The 19,642-nt window shown below is 45.5% G+C and overlaps 1 protein-coding gene across 7 annotated transcripts in view; it reads left to right on the top strand.

Annotated features, from left to right (window-relative positions):
• Positions 1-268: 268 nt before the first annotated feature.
• The window catches only part of zc3h13 (zinc finger CCCH-type containing 13), a 92,776-nt gene continuing 73,402 nt past the window's right edge, over positions 269-19,642 (top strand). For 3 of the 7 annotated variants that reach the window (XM_078409396.1, XM_078409391.1, XM_078409390.1), the window contains exons 1-2: positions 270-473; positions 17,342-17,474. In XM_078409396.1, coding sequence (XP_078265522.1) covers positions 17,358-17,474 — 117 coding nt within the window. In that variant the 5' untranslated portion in view covers positions 270-473; positions 17,342-17,357. Of the gene's footprint in view, positions 474-17,339; positions 17,475-19,642 lie in introns of those variants that run through there. The other 4 variants (XM_078409392.1, XM_078409395.1, XM_078409394.1 and 1 more) reach the window with 4 other exon arrangements.

Genomic DNA, 19,642 nt, shown 5'->3' with positions numbered 1-19,642 from the left:
CCCTTCTTCAGTTCAGAATAAGTTGTTTTCTCTCCTTTCCAGTTCTGATCGACAACGGTTTTCGACCCTAAAACATTTACGCTCTTTCCGCGGGCTGTTTCCGCTTTAATTCTTATATTTCTAGATTTTCGTTCAATTAGTTGTGACGAAGTCTGGTCAACCAAAACTGTAAGTTTGATTCTCTGCCAGACCCGCTGAACGTTTCCAACATTGACCGTTAATGTTCAAGTACACGCCTCGCGCCTTCCTGCCGCCACTCACAACGTTCGCGTCCTCCACGCGCATCGCCTGCGCACACCAAAGGAGCACCGTCGCGCGACGATGACGTCCTGACCGAAACCGGACGGGAGCGCGCGTACGAGCCCGAGGGAGGAGACGACGACGGCGAGGAGGAGGAGAAGGAGAAGGAGAAGGACAAGGACCACCACCACCCCCAGCCCAGCCCAGCCCAGCGGCGACTTCAACCGCTCCAGGTAACACGGTCATCTGCATCGCAGCCCTGTGTCCACAGGCCACACACTGACGGGCGAGGAGAGGGGAGGCGGATCATGGCAGCATCTGCTGAGGCCTACCTGTCTGATGAACCTCGGCCCTCAGACAGTTCAGGGTGGTCCGATGGATGGTCCCCACAGGACACAAAGGCATCGGCAGGCCCCGATTGTTTTTTTAAAATCTAGCGTAATCAGTGTGCGTTTAAGGGAATCGGGGATCAGCCATCTGTGTGTTTTTAAAAGGAATCAGCCATCGGCGTGTGTTAAAGGGAACCCTACCTGTGTACATTCTATTCTCACTATTAAGACCTCCCTCAATTCGTGCCCTCAATCAGCACAGATATTCGCATTATCTGTCCTTCTTTCTTGTAGGTAGTACCGTAATTTGCACTAGAAGGATGACTTTGGGTGTTGAATTGCCTTCCCCATGTGTAAACATCTTGTAGAAATATGTCCTAAATCACATTGTCTACTGTAATTCTCTTTAATTCTGTTAATTCTTTAATACTTTAATTCTCCTTCCCATTCCTACAACAGACCTTTCTGTCCTCGGTCTCCTCCATGGTCAGAGCGAGGCTAAATGCAAATTGGAGGAACAGCATCTCATATTTCGCTTGGGCAACTTACAGCCCAGTGGTATGAATATTGATTTCTCTCACTTCAAGTAGCCCCGGCATTCCCTCTCTCTCTATCCGTCACCCACCCAAGTTGCACTAGCTTCTCATTTTCACCCTACAAACAGCTTACAATGGCATGTTTCCTTAATCATCGTTACTTTTTTGCACATCTCTCATTCATTGTTCTTTATCTCTCCACATCACCTATATCTCTTGTTTCCCTTATCCCTGACCAGTCTGAAGAAGAGTCTCGACCCGAAACGTCACCCATTCCTTCTCTCCAGAGATGCTGCCTGTCCCGCTGAGTTACTCCAGCTTTTTGTGTCTATCTTCGGTTTAAACCAGCATCTACAGTTCCTTCTTACACATTTTGTCTACTGTGCGGATCCTTGCTGTCAGTTTTGTGCCGCAACCGAAGAGTTACCACTCTATATTCCTGAAATAAGAATTTTAGAATTACTGAGTGGGTCAGGCTGTGTCTGTGGATATAGAAATATTACAATTTTGCAGATCTATAGTACTTTGAGATCCTATGTGCATTGAATTATTTCATTTGAAAATATTAGATACCCTTTATTTGAAATTCTCTTGTTGTGGCTCTTCATCCAGAAAAGCATGCTGCCAGTTGGGGGAGTAAAGTACTAACTTAAGTAGCAGTATTGTGCGCTAGCTCTTGGATGTAAACTGAAGTTCTGATTCCTGTTTTCAATCAGTTTTCCATTAATTAAATCATGGAATGGCAGCAAGGATAGGTACTCAACTAAGTGAATTCCATGCGGATAATGAATGAACAGCAGTTCCGCAGACTTTGTATCTACTTAGTATTTTGTTTTCTGATGTATCTACTTCTCTTTAGCCAGGGCTATCAGCTTGATGATCCATCGTAGTTTCCTTCTGAAATCCTTGCCATGATAGAAACTGTTCCTCAGCCAATTTGCTTCACTCAAGGAATGGCTGAGAATGCTGGATTTAGCTCAGGCAACGAGATCTGACTGGAGACACAAGGAATTGCAGATGCTGCAGGAGGAATGGGTCCTGATGGAGGGCTTTGACCTGAAATGTTGACTATTCCTTTTTCCCCCAGTTGCTACTTGACCCACTGAGTTCCTCCGGCAGATTGTTTGTTGTAACTTATTAGCTGTGCTGTCAGAGATTTGCATCTCAGAGGTTAAAAGAAAATGCAAATGCTGGAAGTCTGAAATACAATTAAAATGCTTCTGTGCAGTGAGTATTTTGAGCAAATTTGAGAGTCCTAGAATCATACACCACAAAAGCAGGCTGGAAATAGGCTTGACTTGCTGAAGGAGACCAAAGTGACACATCTAAGCTACTGCGATTTGTGAGGTTTGGCCCATATACATCTAATCCTTTGCTTTACATGTTACTATCCAAATGTAATTTAAATGTTGTTATTGTACCAGCCTCAAGTAAGACAAACTGGATAAGGCATCAAAAGACAAAAACTGTACTTCTTCAAGGGTTTCTGTCAGAACTGGTGAGAAAAGTAGTGATAGAAAATGTGGAAAAACTGGAGATATTGGCAATGGATGTGGTAGAGTGTATTTTGTGTAGAGGTTAGAAGGGAAATGCAATTGTGGACGATAATTCACAACCAATTCATATTAAAATAACTCTTTTACAGATCCCTACTGAAGCATCAGCTATTTATTGATCATCAAGCTTTTGTCTTGTCACTTTATTTAAAAAACTATATGTCAAAAACAAATATTTTTTTAAATGATTTAAATATATATATAATTTGGAGGGTGGCGCAGCTGATGGAGCTGCTGCCTCAAGTGTCAAAGACCGAGGTTCGAACCTGACCTCAAGTGCTATCTATGTGGAGTTTGAATGTTTTACCCGTGACCATGAGGGTTTATTCCGGGTGCTCCGATTTTTTTACCACATCCAAAAGATATGTGGAGTTTGTAGGTTAATTGGTGTCCATAAGAATTGTCCCTCGTGTGTAGAGGAGTGGCTTCGAAAGTAGAAAAATATAGAACTAACAAGTGGACCCGTTGGGTCCAAACCTCTCATGCATTGGTGCAGCACCCTCCCCTCCCCTACGCCCTCCCCCTCTCCCATCCCCTTCACCCCTCCCCTCTCCACCCCTCCCTCCAACCCTCCCCTCCCTCCCCCCTCAGCCCAACCGTGGAGCCATTGCCGGGCGGGGAGTGCCCCTGTGGCCATGGGTGGGCAAGGGGGGACAGGGAAAAAGCACTGACCTCGCCCCGTTTCTCCTGCGGGCTGGGCGTGGAGTCGAAGTGTCTCCTGACTGCATGGACCCGTTGCCGGGTGGGGAGTGTCTCCCAGGGCCGTGGGTGGGCGAGAGTGGATAGGGAGAAGGCAATAACCATTTCGGGCTGGGCGTGGAGCTGAAGCCTCTCCTGCAGCTCGGCTGCGAGCGGCGGGGACGGCCATCTTGTGGATCTTCTGCTGCGCGCTGCACCACGAGAGGAAGGTCAGGCGCAAGGCACGCCGGGACGGGCGCTGGTCCTCGGGGGGGGGGGGGGGGGGGGGAGACAATATAAGATAAATTGTTTTTAAAAAGTAGTAAAGGTGGGTTTATTCAGACCACAGGGGAATAGTGAGTAAGGTGGGCTTAAAATTGTCGTGCTATCGTGTACCGTTTTGGCGTGTCAAGCCCCAAACCATATAATGCACAAACAAACAGTTTTAGTAATATATTTATATATATATACTAGACCAAGTGGACCCGTTGGGCCCATTCCTCTTAGAGGGGGGGGGGGGGCAGGGAAGGGGAGAGAGTGTGAGTGAGCCATGGACCCAAAGCCTCTCTTGTATTGGTGTAGTACCCTCAAGCCCCTCACTCAATCCCCATTATCCCCCCCCCCCACTGACCCACTCAATGCCCCCTACCCCACCCCAACTTGCCCCTCCCCTGCCCCACCCCCAATTACCCCTCCCCTGCCCCCATTCCCCTCAGCCCTGTCTCCACCCCATTCCCCCCTCCCCAGGCCCCCACCTCCCTCCCCCACCCCCATTCTCCCTGCCTGCACCCCACTCTCCCCCCACCCCAATCTTCCGTCCTCCCCACCCCCACTCTTCTCTCCTCCCCACCCCATCCTGCCCTCCCCAGTCCCACTCTCCCCCCTACTCTCCTCCCTCACCCTCACTCTCCCCTATCCCCCCACCGCACTCTCTCCTCCCCCCACTGCCTCACCCCCACTCTTCCCCACCCCCACTCTCCCCTGCCCCCCACTGTCCCCTTCCTCCCACCCCATTCTCTCTTCCCCCCCACCGCTGCCCCCCACCCCCAACTGTCCCCCACCCCTCCTCCTCACCACCCCCACTCTTCCCCATCCCACCCTGCCATCCTCCCCAGCCCCACTCCCCCCCCCACTTCCTCCCACCTGCACCCCCTCCTCCCCCCACCCCTCCCCCCACTCTCACTCTCCCCACCCCCCTTTCCCCACCATCCCCCTCCCCACCCCCACTCTCTCCTCCCCATCTCCTCCCCCAATCTGCCCTCTTCCCCACCTCCACTCTCCCCTGTCCCCCTCCCCCAACCCACTCTCTCTTCCCCCAACCCACTCTCTCTTCCCCCACCCACGCTCCTCCCCCCACCCCCTTCCCCCATTCTTGCCTCTTCCCCACCCCCACTCTCCCCGACCCCTCCTCCCCTACCCCCCTCTCCCCCGACCTCCTCCCCCCACCCCCTCCACTCTTCCCCCTCTTATAATTCCTGTAAATTATAGTTTTCCAGAACTTTTCTTATCACAACAGGTGGACTACATGGGTCATTATGAAGTTGTAAATTGCTTGAATTGCTGAAATAAAATGAAAAGGGGACATGTGGAACTAGGTTGTGGAGAAATTCTCCTCACCGTGTATTTAAGGCAAGATATACTAAAACCATTGTGAACGATTGGTAAAATTTTATATTTCATCATGGATTGAAATTAAAGGCTTTGTTGCTCCTTGGCTCTGAATGCATCTTCATGGTAACCTGTCTCTTGAATGATAGAAAAAGTAAAAAGATAATAGGTGAAAATATTCCATCTAAAAACTAGCAGTTCTACTTGCAACTGGCATAATTTGCCTACGTAACTGGTTAGAAGATGAATACTCTGAATTTTGGTTGAAATCCTGCGTTCTGCTCTGCTGCTCAACAATCCTGGAATACCTGTACTGTCTAATGGTTTAATGCAAACGTGCTCATATTTCTCAGCAAATCCAAATGTTACATCAAATGGGAAGAGGTTTGGGGCAGCACAATGGCGTCAGCAGTGCCGGAGACCTGGGTTCGATCCTGATTATGGGTGCTGTCTGTACAGAATTTGCACGTTCTCCGTTTGGGGTTTTCTATAGGTGCTCCGGTGTCCTCCCCCACTTCAAAGATGTTCAGGCTTGTAGGTTAATTGGTTTTGGTAAAATTGTAAATTGTTCGTAGTATGTAGGATGGTGCGATTGTATGCGCTGGTCGGTGGGTACTTGGTGGGCCGAAGGGCTTGTTTCCATGCTGTATCACTAAAGTCTAAATAGCTGCAAATATGTTAATTTCCTTTTAATTTGATTTTATTGAGTTGATTTAATATAGTTAAGTGTTTTAATTGCCCTAGTCTCTTCGTGGTTTAATTTTATTTAAAATTATTTAAAAAAGTTAATTATTTTAAATGTTACTGCTTCTTGAATTATTTAATATCTGTTAATGTTAAAGATAGTCTGCCATAGATAGATTTCATTTCCTTGAGCTTAGGTCCACAGGATGGATCAATGTAAAATGGTCAGGGGTAATTTGTGGATTATGGTAATACATGTATCTCAAAAGGCCAATGTTACACTTTACAGATTATTGTTTATTATGTTTGCAGTAAAGCCACATCAAAAAGAATGTATAATTTATGCTAGAGTTGCAATTGTTTCTTGATGCAGTTGTCTTCAGTGTTGTTCTGCCATTCCTACCATCGCTCTGTGTCTGGAATACTTTGCTAAACATTTCTACAATCCGCATAATTTGTCAGCATAAACCTACGGGTTTAATTTTGAATGTATACGATCAACAGAAGGTGTTGGAAGGGTCATAGGGAGAGACACAGACAGCATGGAAACAGACTTTTCGGCCCACCAAGTCTGCACCAACCATTAACCATCCATCCACATAGAACGTGGCTTTTAAATCGGGATTCTATGCTTTCAGAATCACTGCTAAAGGTTAGTGCTGATAGAGAATACCTGGGGTCTGGAGAGTGAAGATAATTACAAATGGATTCTGACCCTAGTTTTTATTTTTTTTCTGTTAATTTTGAAGCTTTGTTTCTTTGATGGAAGAAATAGCCAATTGAATCTTAGGTTTGAGAATCTCTTGGACATTAATATTTTGAAACCTTTTTGAGGAGACTAAAGATGGATCTATCATGTTCCAGCCTTGTATCCCAATAAGGATTTAATTCAAAGTTTTGATGAACCTAATCATGATGACAGTGTGGATGTGGTGCACTCTGTACTGGGGCAGCACAGTGGCGCAGCAGTATTGTTACCTTGCAGTGACGGAGACCCGGTTTCGATCTTGACTACTGGTGCTGTCTATATGGAGTTTGTACGTTCTCCCTCTGACTGCGTGGGTTTTCTCCGGGTGCTCCAGCTTCCTCCCACAATTCAAAGTCATGCGGGTTTGTAGGTTAATTGGCTTCTGTAAATTGCCCCGTGTGTAGGATAGACCTAATGTGAACTGGAGATTGCTGATCAATGTGGACTTGCTGGGCCAATCCGCAATGTATCTCTAAAACTAAAACTTTTACAATTTGAGTTGGAGTGCTTGCTTTCCAATTTGATAAAGGGCAACATTTGAATCACTTTCTCATTATAAATTTGAATAATGTCATCCAAAGCCCCCATACAAACCATAGTTGTGAGGAAATCTGGGGATAGGGTTCGGATGGGGATTGTTGCTGATATACAGACAGCACCCTTGACTGCTCCTTGAAAGTACTCACTGAAGAAGGGTCTCAACCCAAAACGTCACCCATTCCTTCTCGCCAGAGATGCTGAGTTACTCAGCTTTTTTTAATCAATCTTCACTGAAATAAACATGTTATTCTTCTGTCATTGTGTCAGTTGAAACCAATTTAGCCAAAACAGTCTTAAATGGGTACATAGTAATGAGTACAAGTTCCATAAGCTGGTTAACTTCAGATTAATCATGCATGATTGTGGAATTTTTGATTCAATGGGCAATAATTAAATTACAGCAATTCACAGGAAAGAAAGAGTAGTCAAATTTCACTGTGAGCTTCCAAATTCAAGAAGTAGGTTCTACTTCTAACCCCTTAGTTTGATGGCAGTTGATATATTTTGTGTGTAGGATGAATGGTCAAAGAGGTCCACAGTAATAGTGGTATAAATGCTAAGTAATGTGATTTCCATCCATTAGTTGAAATATAGTCCTTGGCATTCTCAGTGAGAATGACAAATCTTAATTTGTTTATTTATTACATTCTGATTGGGATGTATGCACGCTCATATCTCTGACCTCTTTCAGTGGTGAATGTAAGCACTCAGTTGCATTGGGAAAATAAAAATTAAATACTTGAAGTGGGACATGAGTGTCAAGCAAAGTCAAGGAAGCAGGACACGTGTCAAGCGACGTTTTCTTTATTCCTCAAGCACCATACAGCTCACCAAAAAAACTGTTCAAATCCTCCTGGAACTTCACTACCAACTGTCACTCCTTCCCATTCCAAGTTCCGTGACCCCACCCCCGGAGCCGAGGGTTTGCACTACGCATGGTTCACCACCATGGACCGCCACAGGACCCCCCCCAGAACCAAAGGCACGGAGCCGAACGAGGCAGCCAGACCTCGTGCATACATCTACACGCACAGGGGACACACGCAGTATAGACGAATTTTGGGGTAACCGGGATGGCGGAAGCCCCCGATGACGAGGCTGGGTACCCGCACTAAGGTCCAAATGGGCCGGCTTCAAACGAGCCACAGACACAATCTCCCGCCGACTACCCATGTTCAAAACAAAAGTAGTAAGCCCATGAGGTAAAGAGACCCTCATATGGGCGCTGCAAAGGCGACCTGTGGGCGTCGTGGTGCAGAAAAACACGAACAGTCCATGAGAGCCGGAGGCACATGGGCAGGAGCCACCCCATGGCGAGACATCGGGACAGGAGACAGGGCGCCGACCTTCTCCCGCAAACGGATCAACACAGATGACGGCTGCTCCCGGGACGCACTAGCGGCCGGAATAAATTTCCCGGGAACAGTGAGCGGGACGCCATAGACTAATTTGGCTGAGGACAAAGCCAAATCCTCCTCCGGGGCGGTCTGACTACCCAGCAAAACCCACGGCAACAGCCATCCATTCGGGGCCTGTGAGGCGTGCCTTCAAAGCGGCCTTGAGATAGCGGTGGAACCGCTCCACCAACCCATTAGACTGGGGATAATACGCCGTTGTGTGGTGAAGCTGTGTCCCCAACAGGCGAGCCATTGCAGACCACAGCTCAGACTTGAACTGGGCATCCCGGTCCGAGGAAATGTCCAGCGGCACACCGAAACGGGCAATCCAGTGGTCCATGAGGGCGCGAGCACATGACAGGGCAGAAGTGTCCATGAGCAGAATGGTCTCCGGCCACCGCGTAAAACGGACCGCCACTGTCAGAAGATGCGAGGCATCCCGGGATATCGCTGCCCCACGAACATGGTCAAAGCGCCGGCAAGGCACTACAAACTCCTGCACTGGCGCCCGGTCATGCCGTTGCACCTTCGATGTTTGGCACGGAATGCATGTCCGTGCCCAACAACTGACTTGCTTCCGCAACCCAAGCCACATGAAACGTGCAGCCACCATCGCGACCGTCGCACGGATAGACGGGTGGGCCAACCCATGAATGACGTCGAAAATCCGGCAACGCCAGGCAGCTGGGACAATGGGCCGCAGCTGCCCCGTGGAAACGTCGCACAGGACAGTAACACCAGAGAGACCCAACGGCACGTCGTCCAGCACCAAACCAGGAACCGCAGTTCACTAGGCTGGTATCTCATCCGCCAGCTGCGCCGCAGCTAAGACGGAATAATCTATGCCTGGGGCCACGTCGAGGACGGCCTCATTAGCTGGTCAGGACAGGGTGTCAGCAGCCAGGTTGCATTTGCCTGCAATGTGGCGGATGTCGGTCGTGAATTCAGAGATTGCCGTGAGCTGGCACTGCGGCCGAGCAGACCAGGGATCCGAAACCTTAGCGAATGTAAAGGTAAGGGGCTTATGGTCAGTGAAGGCAGTAAAGTGCCGGCCCTCCAGGAAATAGCAGAAGTGTTGTACTGCCAAGTGCAAGGCGAGGAGCTCCCGGTCGAACGCGCAGTACTTCAGTTCCGCCGGGTTAAGCTGGCGACTGAAAAAGATTGGTTTATGATTATTGCCACGACTGACAAATATTATTAATAGAGCTTTACATTTCTTTGTTGCTCAAAATGCACTGTGCCCACAAAAGTGTAATGATCTCTGGACTCCAGCATTCATGATATCATCAAGTTGGCAAGCTAATCAGTCAGATCTTAAAAATAATATTCAGCGAATCAGGTAGCAAAATGCATGATTATCTTTTTAACAATGAAAATAATTAGTTGCCTCTATATAGTTAATATGCAGAAAATAAAATAAAATGTCACAAGCTTTGATTGTTTTAAATAAACATTGAAAGATCAAATATTAATGAGAGAAATACAATCTACATATACGGTGCATTCAGAAAGTATTCAGACCACTTCACTTTTTCCACATTTTGTTATGTTACAGCCTTATTTTAAAATGGATTAAATTTGTTTTTTTAATCATCAATCTACACACAATACTCCATAATAAAAAAGCGAAAACAGGTGTTTAGAAATTTTTGCAAAGAAATTAAAAAATAACTGAAATATCACATTTACATAAGTATACAGACCCTTTGCTCAGTACTTTGTCGAGGCATCTTTGGCAGTGATTACAGCCTCAAGTCTTCTTGGGTATGACGCTACAAGCTTGACACACCTGTATTTGGGTAATTTCTCCCATTCGTCTCTGCAGATCCTCTCAAGCTCTGCCAGGTTGATGGGGAGCGTTGATGCACAGCTATTTTCAGGTCCCTCCAGAGATGTTCGATCGGGTTTAAGTCCAGGCTCTGGCTGGGCCACTCAAGGACATTCACAGACTTGTCAAGAAGCCACTCCTGCGTTATCTTGGCTGTGTGCTTGGGGTAGTTGTCCTGTTGGAAGGTAAACCTCCACCCCAGTCTGAGGTCCAGAACGCTCTGGGGCAGGTTTTCATCTAGGATCTCTCTGTAGTTTGCTCCGTTCATCTTTCCCTCGATCCTGACTAGTCTCCCAGTTCCTGTTGCTGAAAAGCAATACCACAGCATGATGCTGCCACCACCATGCTTCACCGTAGGTATGGTATTGGCCAGGTGATGAGCGGTGCCTGGTTTCCTCCAGACGTGATGCTTGGCATTCAGGCCAAAGAGTTCAATCTTGGTTTCATCAGACCAGAGAATCTTGTTTCTCATGGTCTGAGAGTCCTTTAGTTGCCTTTTGGCAAACTCCAAGTGGGCTGTCATGTGCCTTTTACTGAGGAGTGGCTTCCGTCTGGCCACTCTACAATAAAGGCCTGAGGTTGTCTTTCTGGAAGATTCTCCCATCTTCACAGAGGAACTCTGGAGCTCTGTCAGTGACCATTGGGTTCTTGGTCACCTTCCTGACCAAAGCCCTTCTCCCCCAATTGCTCAGTTTGGCTGGGCGGCCAGCTCTATGAAGAGTCCTGGTGGTTCCAAAGTTCTTCCATTTAAGAATGACGGAGGCCACTGTGCTCTTCGGGACCTGCAATGCTGCAGAAATTGTTTTATACCCTTCCCGAGATCTGTGTCTTGACATAATCCTGTCTTGGAGGTCTACGGACAATTCCTTCGTCTTCATGGCTTGGTTTTTGCTCTGACATGCACTGTCAACTGTGGGACCTTATATAGACAGGTATGTGCCTTTCCAAATCATGTCCAATCAATTTAATTTACCACTGGTGGATTCCAATGAAGTTGTAGAAACATCTCAAAGATAATCAAGGGAAACAGGATGAATCTAAGCTCAATTTTGATTGTCATAGAAAAGGGTCTGCATACTTATAAAATGTGATATTTCAGTTATTTATTTTTAATTGCAAACATTTCTAAGCACCCGTTTTCACTGCTTCATTCTGGGGAATTACAAAATGTGGAAAAAGTGAAGGGGTCTGAATACTTTCTGAATGCACTATAAATTTGTTTATTTTTTATATGGGGCAGGGGGATTGCTATTTATGATTTATGGTTTAGTGCACATTTAAAAAGCTATTGTAAGCATTGTGGCAAAGTATGTACCAATTACATTAATAAATTGATTCGGATGGATTGGGAAATTAGATTGAATAGTATGAGTTGATGAATAGTGGCACAGATTTTTTTTAAGTAATTGCATTCCATTGGAGAAAAAGATATAAAGCTTTTATTTGAAATTATGTTTCATCCTATGATTAAGGATAGCATTGGATTAAAATAAGAGGCTATAATGTTTAAAAAAAACGTAAACCTGAAAATTGAGGCAGTTTAAAAGAATGATCAAAAAAATTTAAATTTAATGCATTGTACATCAGCCAAGAATATAAGCATATGTTGTAAGTGCTCCAATGTATGTAAAAAGGTTGAAAATAATGAAAGTAAACAATGTCAAGGCCGGAGTTGTGATTGGGAACTGTGCCTGAGACATTAATTAAATATTTCGCACCAGGCCTCACACAGGAGCATTCTAGACATTGTGAGGAGAAAATGGTTTGATCTTCACTCTATAACTTCTATAAAATCTGGCACATCCTCCATCCCTACTGGCTTTTATACTAAGTTCCAGAAGAGGTGCCACAATGATCTTGGAAAATTTCCTAGATTTTAGAATAGTTTTCACAGTTGCAAAGCAGCAAATTATACGGGGACTGCTTAGTCTGGCAATAGTTTTTTAGAAAATATAGTCTAGTATTGGGAAAGTGATAGTGGGATTAGATTAGAACAATATGATTAGACAGAGTCATTATGATTTTGTGCAAGTGAAATCATGTTTGACCACTTTATTAGAGTATTTTGAGGGTGAGACAACAAGCATTTTTAAAGGGGAACTGGAGGATAATGTATTTTGATTTTCAGAACCTACTTCTTGAGGTGACAAAACTTCACATTTCCTGGTTCCCACTACCTCATCTTTGCCATGGAAATCCAGTTCCTTTATGCATCCATTCCCCATCAGGATAGCTGTGCGAGTCAGTGGGAATGTAAAAGATGTCTGTGGATAGTATGGCTTAAATAGAGTCAGAGAAAACAAGAAAGCAGAGAGTAATGTCAGAAATGGACCAAGTGAATTTGAAGACAGGGTGGAAGTTGGAGGTAAAATTGATGAAATCAACAAGTTTTGCATCAATGCCGTTGTCGATGTAACAGGGAAATAGTTTGGGAGTGGTGCCAGGGGATGTTTGGAACAAAGAGTGTTCAATGTAGCCAACAAAAAGACATTCCATGTGAGTGCTCATGGCAACACTTTTGACCTAAAGAAAGTGAGGGGAATTAAAAGAAACTGTGCTGAAGGACAAGATCCACAAGGTGGAGGAGTGTCAGCTGAAGGGAACTGATTGGGTCTGTTCTAAACACCCCCAAAAGGCTCTGATCAATCAAAATTTTCAAGACAAATCTCAATGGGTTTTTGTTTTTGTTTAGTTAGAGAATTGAAGAAGTAATAGAAAAATTATAGAGTTGAATTATATATTATTCTGAACACCAACAGAACTGGCAAAACCTTCATTGACTATCCTTTACGGGCATTATAGGCATATCACTGGGCCAGTTATTTGGTTCACATTTTTGTGTTAATTGTTCTTAGACAGTCCTTATGAATTGAGAATGACTTACTTCCACTACAGCTTTGTGGGTGAAGAGGTGATTAATACAGGAACCACTGTCTTTTCCACCAATGGGACTAGAAGCGGCTATTAGGGTGGAGTATTGGTTGTTTGTGAGCTTATGCAGGGATATTACATGCTCCAGATCCATGGCCTTGAGGTGCTTAATACCGCCCCACCTGCTCTTTATTCACTTTGGTCAGAAGTTTCCAGGAGACCTTGTGGATGTTACACTTCAAGAAAGCTTCCTCCTACAACAGCTCGGAATATATTAAGATGCACGGGATTCACAGTGACTTGGTCATATGGATTTAGAACTAGCTTACTGATAGAAGACAAAACGTTGTGGTGGAAGAAATTATTCAGGCTGGAGGTCTGTGACCAGTGACGATTTGCAGGGAAGATAGAAACAAAATGCTGGTGTAATTCAGTGAGTCAGGCAGCATCTCTGGAGAGAAGGAATGGGTGACTTTTCGGGTCGAGTCCCTTCTTCAGACTGATGTCAGGGGAGGGGGCGGGACAAAGATAGAATGTAGTCGGAGACAGGAAGACTAGTGGGAGAACTGGGAAGGGGAGGGGATAGAGAGGGAAAGCAGGAACTATCTGAAGTTAGAGAAGTCAATGTTCATTCCGCTCTGGTGTAAACTACCCAAGCGAAATATAAGGTGCTGTTCCTCCCATTTGCGCTGGGCCTCACTCTGACAGTGAAGGAGGCCCAGGACAGAAATGTCAGATTGGGAATGGAAGGGGGAGGTGAAGTGCTGAACCACCGGGAGACCAGGTAGGTTAAGACGGACTGAGAAGAGGTGTTCAGTGAAACGATTGCAGGGGAAAGTACCTGGGGAAGGGGTGCTTTGGGTGGGAAGGGACAAGTGGACCAGGGAGTTTCGGAGGGAACGGTCTCTGCGGAAAGCAGAAAGGGGTGGAGATGGGAAGATGTGGCTAGAAGTGGGATCCAGTTGGAGGTGGAGAAAATGTTGGAGGATAATATGTTGTATGTGATGACTGATGGGGTGGAAGGTGAGGACAAGGGAGACTCTGTCCTTGTTACGAATAGGGGTAGGGGGAGTAAGAGCGGAGCTGCAGGATATTGAGGAGACCCTAGTGAGAGACTCATCTATAATGGAAGAGGAGAACCCCCGTTTCCTAAAGAATGAGGACATCTCCGATGCCCTAGTATGGAACACCTCAACCTGGGCACAAATGCGGCGTAGACGGAGGAATTGGGAGTAGCGCAAAGGGTGGGAAGAAGTGTAGTCAAGATAGCTATGGGAGTCAGTAGGTTTGTAGTAGATGTCGGTCAATAGTCTGTGTCCTGTGATGGAGATGGAGAAGTCCAGAAATGGTAGGGAGATGTCGGTGATGGTCCAAGTAAATTTAAGAGCGGGATGGGAATTAGTGGTGAAGTTGATGAAGTCAGTGAGTTCTGCATGGGTACAAGAGGTAGCACCAATGCAGTCGTCGATGTAGCGGAGGTAGAGTTCGAGGATAGTGTACGCCTGGAACAGGAATTGTTTGACGTACCCTACAAAGAGGCAGGCAGAGCTCGGGCCCATGCATGTGCCCATAGCTACACCTTGGATTTGGAGGAAGTGGGAGGCGTCGAAGGAGAAGTTGTTGTGGGTAAGGACCAGCTCTGCTTGGTGGAGGAGAGTATTGGTAGATGGAAATTGTCTGGTTCTGCGGTCGAGGAAGAAACGAAGGACTTTAAGACCCTCCTGGTGGGCGATGGAGGTGTCGAGTGACTGGACATCCATAGTAAAGATGAGGGAATGGGGGCCTGGAAAACGGAAGTTATTGAGGAGGCGGAGAGCATGTGACGTGTCTTGGACATAGGTAGGGAGGGATTGGACCGAGGGAATGGGATGGAGTCGAGGTAGGTGGAAATTAATTCGGTGGGACATGAACAGGCAGAAACAATGGGTCTGCCAGGACAGTTATGTTTGTGGATTTTGGGGAGAAGATAAAATTGGGCCGTGCGGGGCTGGGGAATGATAAGGTTGGAGGCTTTAGAGGGCAGAGAGCCGGAGGTGATGAAATCAGTAATGGTGTTTGAGATTAAGTCCACCTCCAACAGGATCCCACTACTGGCCACATCTTCCCATCTCCACCCCTTTCTGCTTTCCGCAGAGATTGTTCCCACCGAAATTCCCTGTCCACTCGTCCCTTCCCACCCAAACCACCCCCTCCCCAGGTACTTTCTCCTGCAACCGCAGGAGATGCAACACCTGTCCCTTTACCTCCCCCCTCGATTCCATCCAAGGACCCAAACAGTCTTTCCAGGTGAGGCAGAGGTTCACCTGCACCTCCTCCAACCTCATCCGCTGTTCCAGGTGTCAACTTCTCTACATCAGCGAGACCAAGCACAGGCTCGGCGATCATTTCACTGAACACCTCCGTTCAGTCTGTCTTAACCTACCTGATCTCCCGCTCCCATTCCCAATCTGACCTTTCTGTCCTGGGCCTCCTCCATTGTCAGAGTGAGGCCCAGCGCAAATTGGAGGAACAGCACCTCATATTTCGCTTGGGTAGTTTACACCCTAGCGGTATGAACATTGACTTCTCTAACTTCAGATAGTCCCTGCTTTCCCTCTCTATCCCCTTCCCCTTCCCAGTTCTCTCACTAGCCTTCCTGTCTCCGACTACATTCTTTCTTTGTTCCGCCCCCTCTCCTGACATCAGTCTGAAGAAGGGACTCGACCCGAAACGTCACCCATTCCTTCTCTCCAGAGATGCTGCCTGACCCGCTGAGTTACTCCAGCATTTTGTGTCTTCCTTCGATTTAAACCAGCATCTGCAGTTTTTTTCCTACAAGTTTTGCAGGGATCTGTGCTTAGGGGGTCTGTTGTTTTTTTCATGTACATAATGACTTGGATGTAAATGTAGATGGGTTGGCTAGTAAATTTGCAGACAATGCCAAGATTGCTGGAGTAGCTGACTGAGGAAAGCTGTCAAACTATATAGCAGGATATTAATCAGCTACAGAAATGGGTGGAGAAATGGCAGACGCAGTTTAATCCGAGCCATGTGAAGTGCTGCACTTTGGGAGGTCGAATGTGAGGGGAAAGTGTGCAATTAATGGTAAGAGCCTTAACATTGATGTACAGAGGGATCTTGAGGTTCAAGTCCAGAAAATTCCTGAGAGGCAACACAAGTGGATAGGGCGATAAAGAAAGAATATGAGACAATAACTGCAGATGCTGGTACAAATCGAAGGTATTTATTCACAAAATGCTGGAGTAACTCAGCAGGTCAGGCAGCATCTCAGGAGAAAGAATATGATATTCATTGGTCATTGGTAATGATTATAATAGTCAGGAATTCATGATGCAGCTTTATAGGACTTTGGTTAGGCCACATTTGGAGTGTTATGTGGAGTTCTGGTTGCAGCATTATTAGAAGAATGTAGAGGCTTTGGAGAGAGTACAGGTTTGCTGGAATGATGCCTGGATAGGGGGTATTAGCCATTGGGAGAGGTTGAGCTGACTTGGATTGTTTTCTCTAGAATGCCAGGGGTTGCAAGGCGACCTGATAGAGATATAAAAAATTATGAAAAGTATAGTTAAGGTAAGACACTCAGATCCTTTTTCCAGCATTGAGGGCATAGTTTTAAGGTGAGAGGGGCAAAGTTTAAAGGAGATACGCAGCGCAAGTATTTTACAGAGGATGGTGTGTGCCAGGAACTTGCTGCCAGGAATGGTGGTGGAAACAGATACGATAGTGATATTTAAGAGACTTTTAGGTAGACACATGGATATGGAGGGATGTAGTTCATGTGTTTGCAGCTGAGATTAGTTTCTTTAGCATCATGTTTGGCATAGACAATGTGGGTCGAAGGGCCTGTTCCTGCGCTGTACTGTTCTATGTTTTGGCAATCTAGTAAGTTTGAGTATATTTAGCATTCATCCCACAGAATGATTGCTGCACAGAATGGGTAGCTGGTTCTAATAACAACAGTAAATGGGCAATCTATGTTGGGTTGAACTTTCCCACATTAATTTTTTCTGTGACCTTTTGAAAATCTTGGCTGTGAAGACTGTGGAATACATTTTTTAGAGATTCATGGCTGGACAATCCCATCAAGTGCAATTAACCAAACCCCAAAGCAGGTTTAAACCAAAGAAGCCTAGTCTTATAATATTTGTGTTTCAATTTGAAAATTTATGTTCCTGAGGAAACACTCCTTTGTTGTATAATCTACTTAATTCAGAGCTACATCTGATGCTTTAGTTTTCAGTTTATCGCAATTAAAGCTAAAAGTGCAAATGAAGAACCTAAATTTTGTCCTTTACACTTTCATATGGTTTGTCTTTTTATTTTTAGCTTCCAATGAATCAGAATGTCAAAAGTGAGACGGAAGGTTACAGTTGAAAATTCAAAGACCATTTCTGAGAGCACGTCTCGTAGACCCAGTGTGTTTGAAAGGCTTGGGCCTAGCACAGGGCCAAGTGCTGAGGTCAGTATTTCATGACTGGGACAGCTTTTACTTTTCACTATTTCTACTAAACATTTTCTTAAAAGGATGGTCTTGTTGTTGTTGTTGTTGTTCGTCCTTCGGGTTCGAAGATGACCATGACTTCACTTTCAGTTGGTGGATTGGTGAAGCCAATCCGGGCCCGGAAGGCACGCCCACACGTAGGACACAAGTGGATGGGTGCTGCAGTGGAAGTGGAGGTAGCCCGGGCCTTGCGCCCGGTGCATTTCCTCTGGGCCTCTGCAGTGCGTCTGTTCTCTGCTGCACGGGCTCCTGTGGTGAGCTTGCTACGCCAGGTTGGACGGTCCAGAGCAAGAGACTCCCAAGTGCTGAGGTTGATATCCAAGTCTTTGAGGGACACTTTGAGGCAGTCCTTAAACCTTAACTTTCTTCTGTCCTCATACTGAGCGCTTGCCCTGACACAGTTCTCCATACAGAAGTTGTTTTGGCAGTCGACTCTCGGGCATTCTGACGACATGGCCTGCCCATCTGGCTCGGGCTTTCCGTAGGAGGGTGTGGACGCTGGGGATTCCGACCCGTTCCAAGGCCTCCGTGTCGGTAATTTTGTCCTGCCACCTGATGTGAAGGAGTCTGCGTAAGCGGCTCAAGTGAAAGTGGTTGAGCTGTTTGGCATGTCTGCTGTAGACAGTCCCCGTCTCACTGGCATAGAGAAGAGTGGTGAGTACCACTGCACAGTAGACCTTCAGCTTGGTGGTAAGGCTGAGTCCTCTCCGCTCCCAAAAATTCTCACGGAGTCGCCCAAAGGCAGCGCTGGCCTTGGCAATCCCATTGTTGACCTCAGCGTCAATGTTCACCTCTCACGAGAGTGTACTACCCAGATAGGTAAAGCTGTCGACTGCCTGTAGATTCTGCCCCTTCACCGTGATGTGTGGTTCCTGGTAGGGCTTTCCAGGCGCGGGCTGATACATAAATTCAGAAGTTTTGGTGCTAATGGAGGGACCAAGTTGTCACAGGCCTGTGAGAAGCAGTCCATTTCATGCTGCATCTTCTGCTCTGTGCTGGCGTTGAGGGCGCAGTCATTAGCAAACAAGAAATCTCTGATGATGGTCTCCTTCACCTGGTCTAGATATACAGCAACAAATAACTTAATATAACAAATGGCACAATTACATTTAATTACTGCATTGATTGATCTAAGACCTTTGATTTTGAATTACTATTTACAGATGCAAATTTAGAGTATTTTGGCCCACTTGGAAATTTATTTCTCCACTTTTCTACATGCCATTCTCCAGCTGTATAATGCTTCATGAATTAAAAATAACTAACAACTGCGACATTGTACATTTTAGCTCCGTAATATTCTAGAACATTAACTCACTCACATTTTGAAAAGCTTGTGTGTTTTTGTTTGCCCTATACAATACAAAATGTGTATTAGTGGCCAGAGGTCTGTTGAACTTTATATGCAAATGATTGTTGATGAAAGAAATTTATGATTTCAGGAGATTAAGTTTTTAAAATTAAGTATTGAGAGCAAGGGTAGAGTAGTGTGAAAAATAATTGCAAGTTTATGCTTATGGAAGAGATTGAATGAGATTTAGTCAGTAATAAATACTTTCTAAACCTTAAACCAAACATGTGGGGCAACAGAGACATTTATAAAGTAAAAATATTAACGCAGACGATAAATAGACTCAGTGTGAACTCCTGAAATGTCCAGATATTTTATGAAGTATTGTCAAATCCCAAAGTTAATTGTAATGAAATCAAAGTTTTAACTATTAAATGTGTTTCAGAATATTAATTAATTTACACCTTTCTTATTCACCCTCTTTATTTACTTTTTTCTTAATATACCAACCATATCCCTGTAACTAGTTTGTTTATGCATTGTCTTGATATTTGCAGGTACAGTCCTTATTGATGACTTATTGAAGTCTGTTTTTTACAGTCTTGTCCTTCAACAAGCTGGAAACCATGGCCTTCTATAAAAAGTCTTGAAACTTGAGGATTTGAATGACATTGCAGCATCTTCATTATTTAGATGACATCTTTGTGTAAATGTGTTTAGCAGCTGAGGATTGAATAGTGATCTCGGAACCAGACTGCAATGTTTGAGATATATGTGAAATTCACTGTGACTCCTATTTTTATCATGGGACTTGAGCTTTAAATAAAATGCACAC

The sequence above is a fragment of the Rhinoraja longicauda genome, chromosome 12 (genome assembly GCF_053455715.1).
Source record: "Rhinoraja longicauda isolate Sanriku21f chromosome 12, sRhiLon1.1, whole genome shotgun sequence".
In the NCBI taxonomy this organism is placed as follows: Eukaryota; Metazoa; Chordata; class Chondrichthyes; order Rajiformes; family Arhynchobatidae; genus Rhinoraja; species Rhinoraja longicauda.
This window is presented reverse-complemented; position numbering and strand designations above follow the sequence as displayed.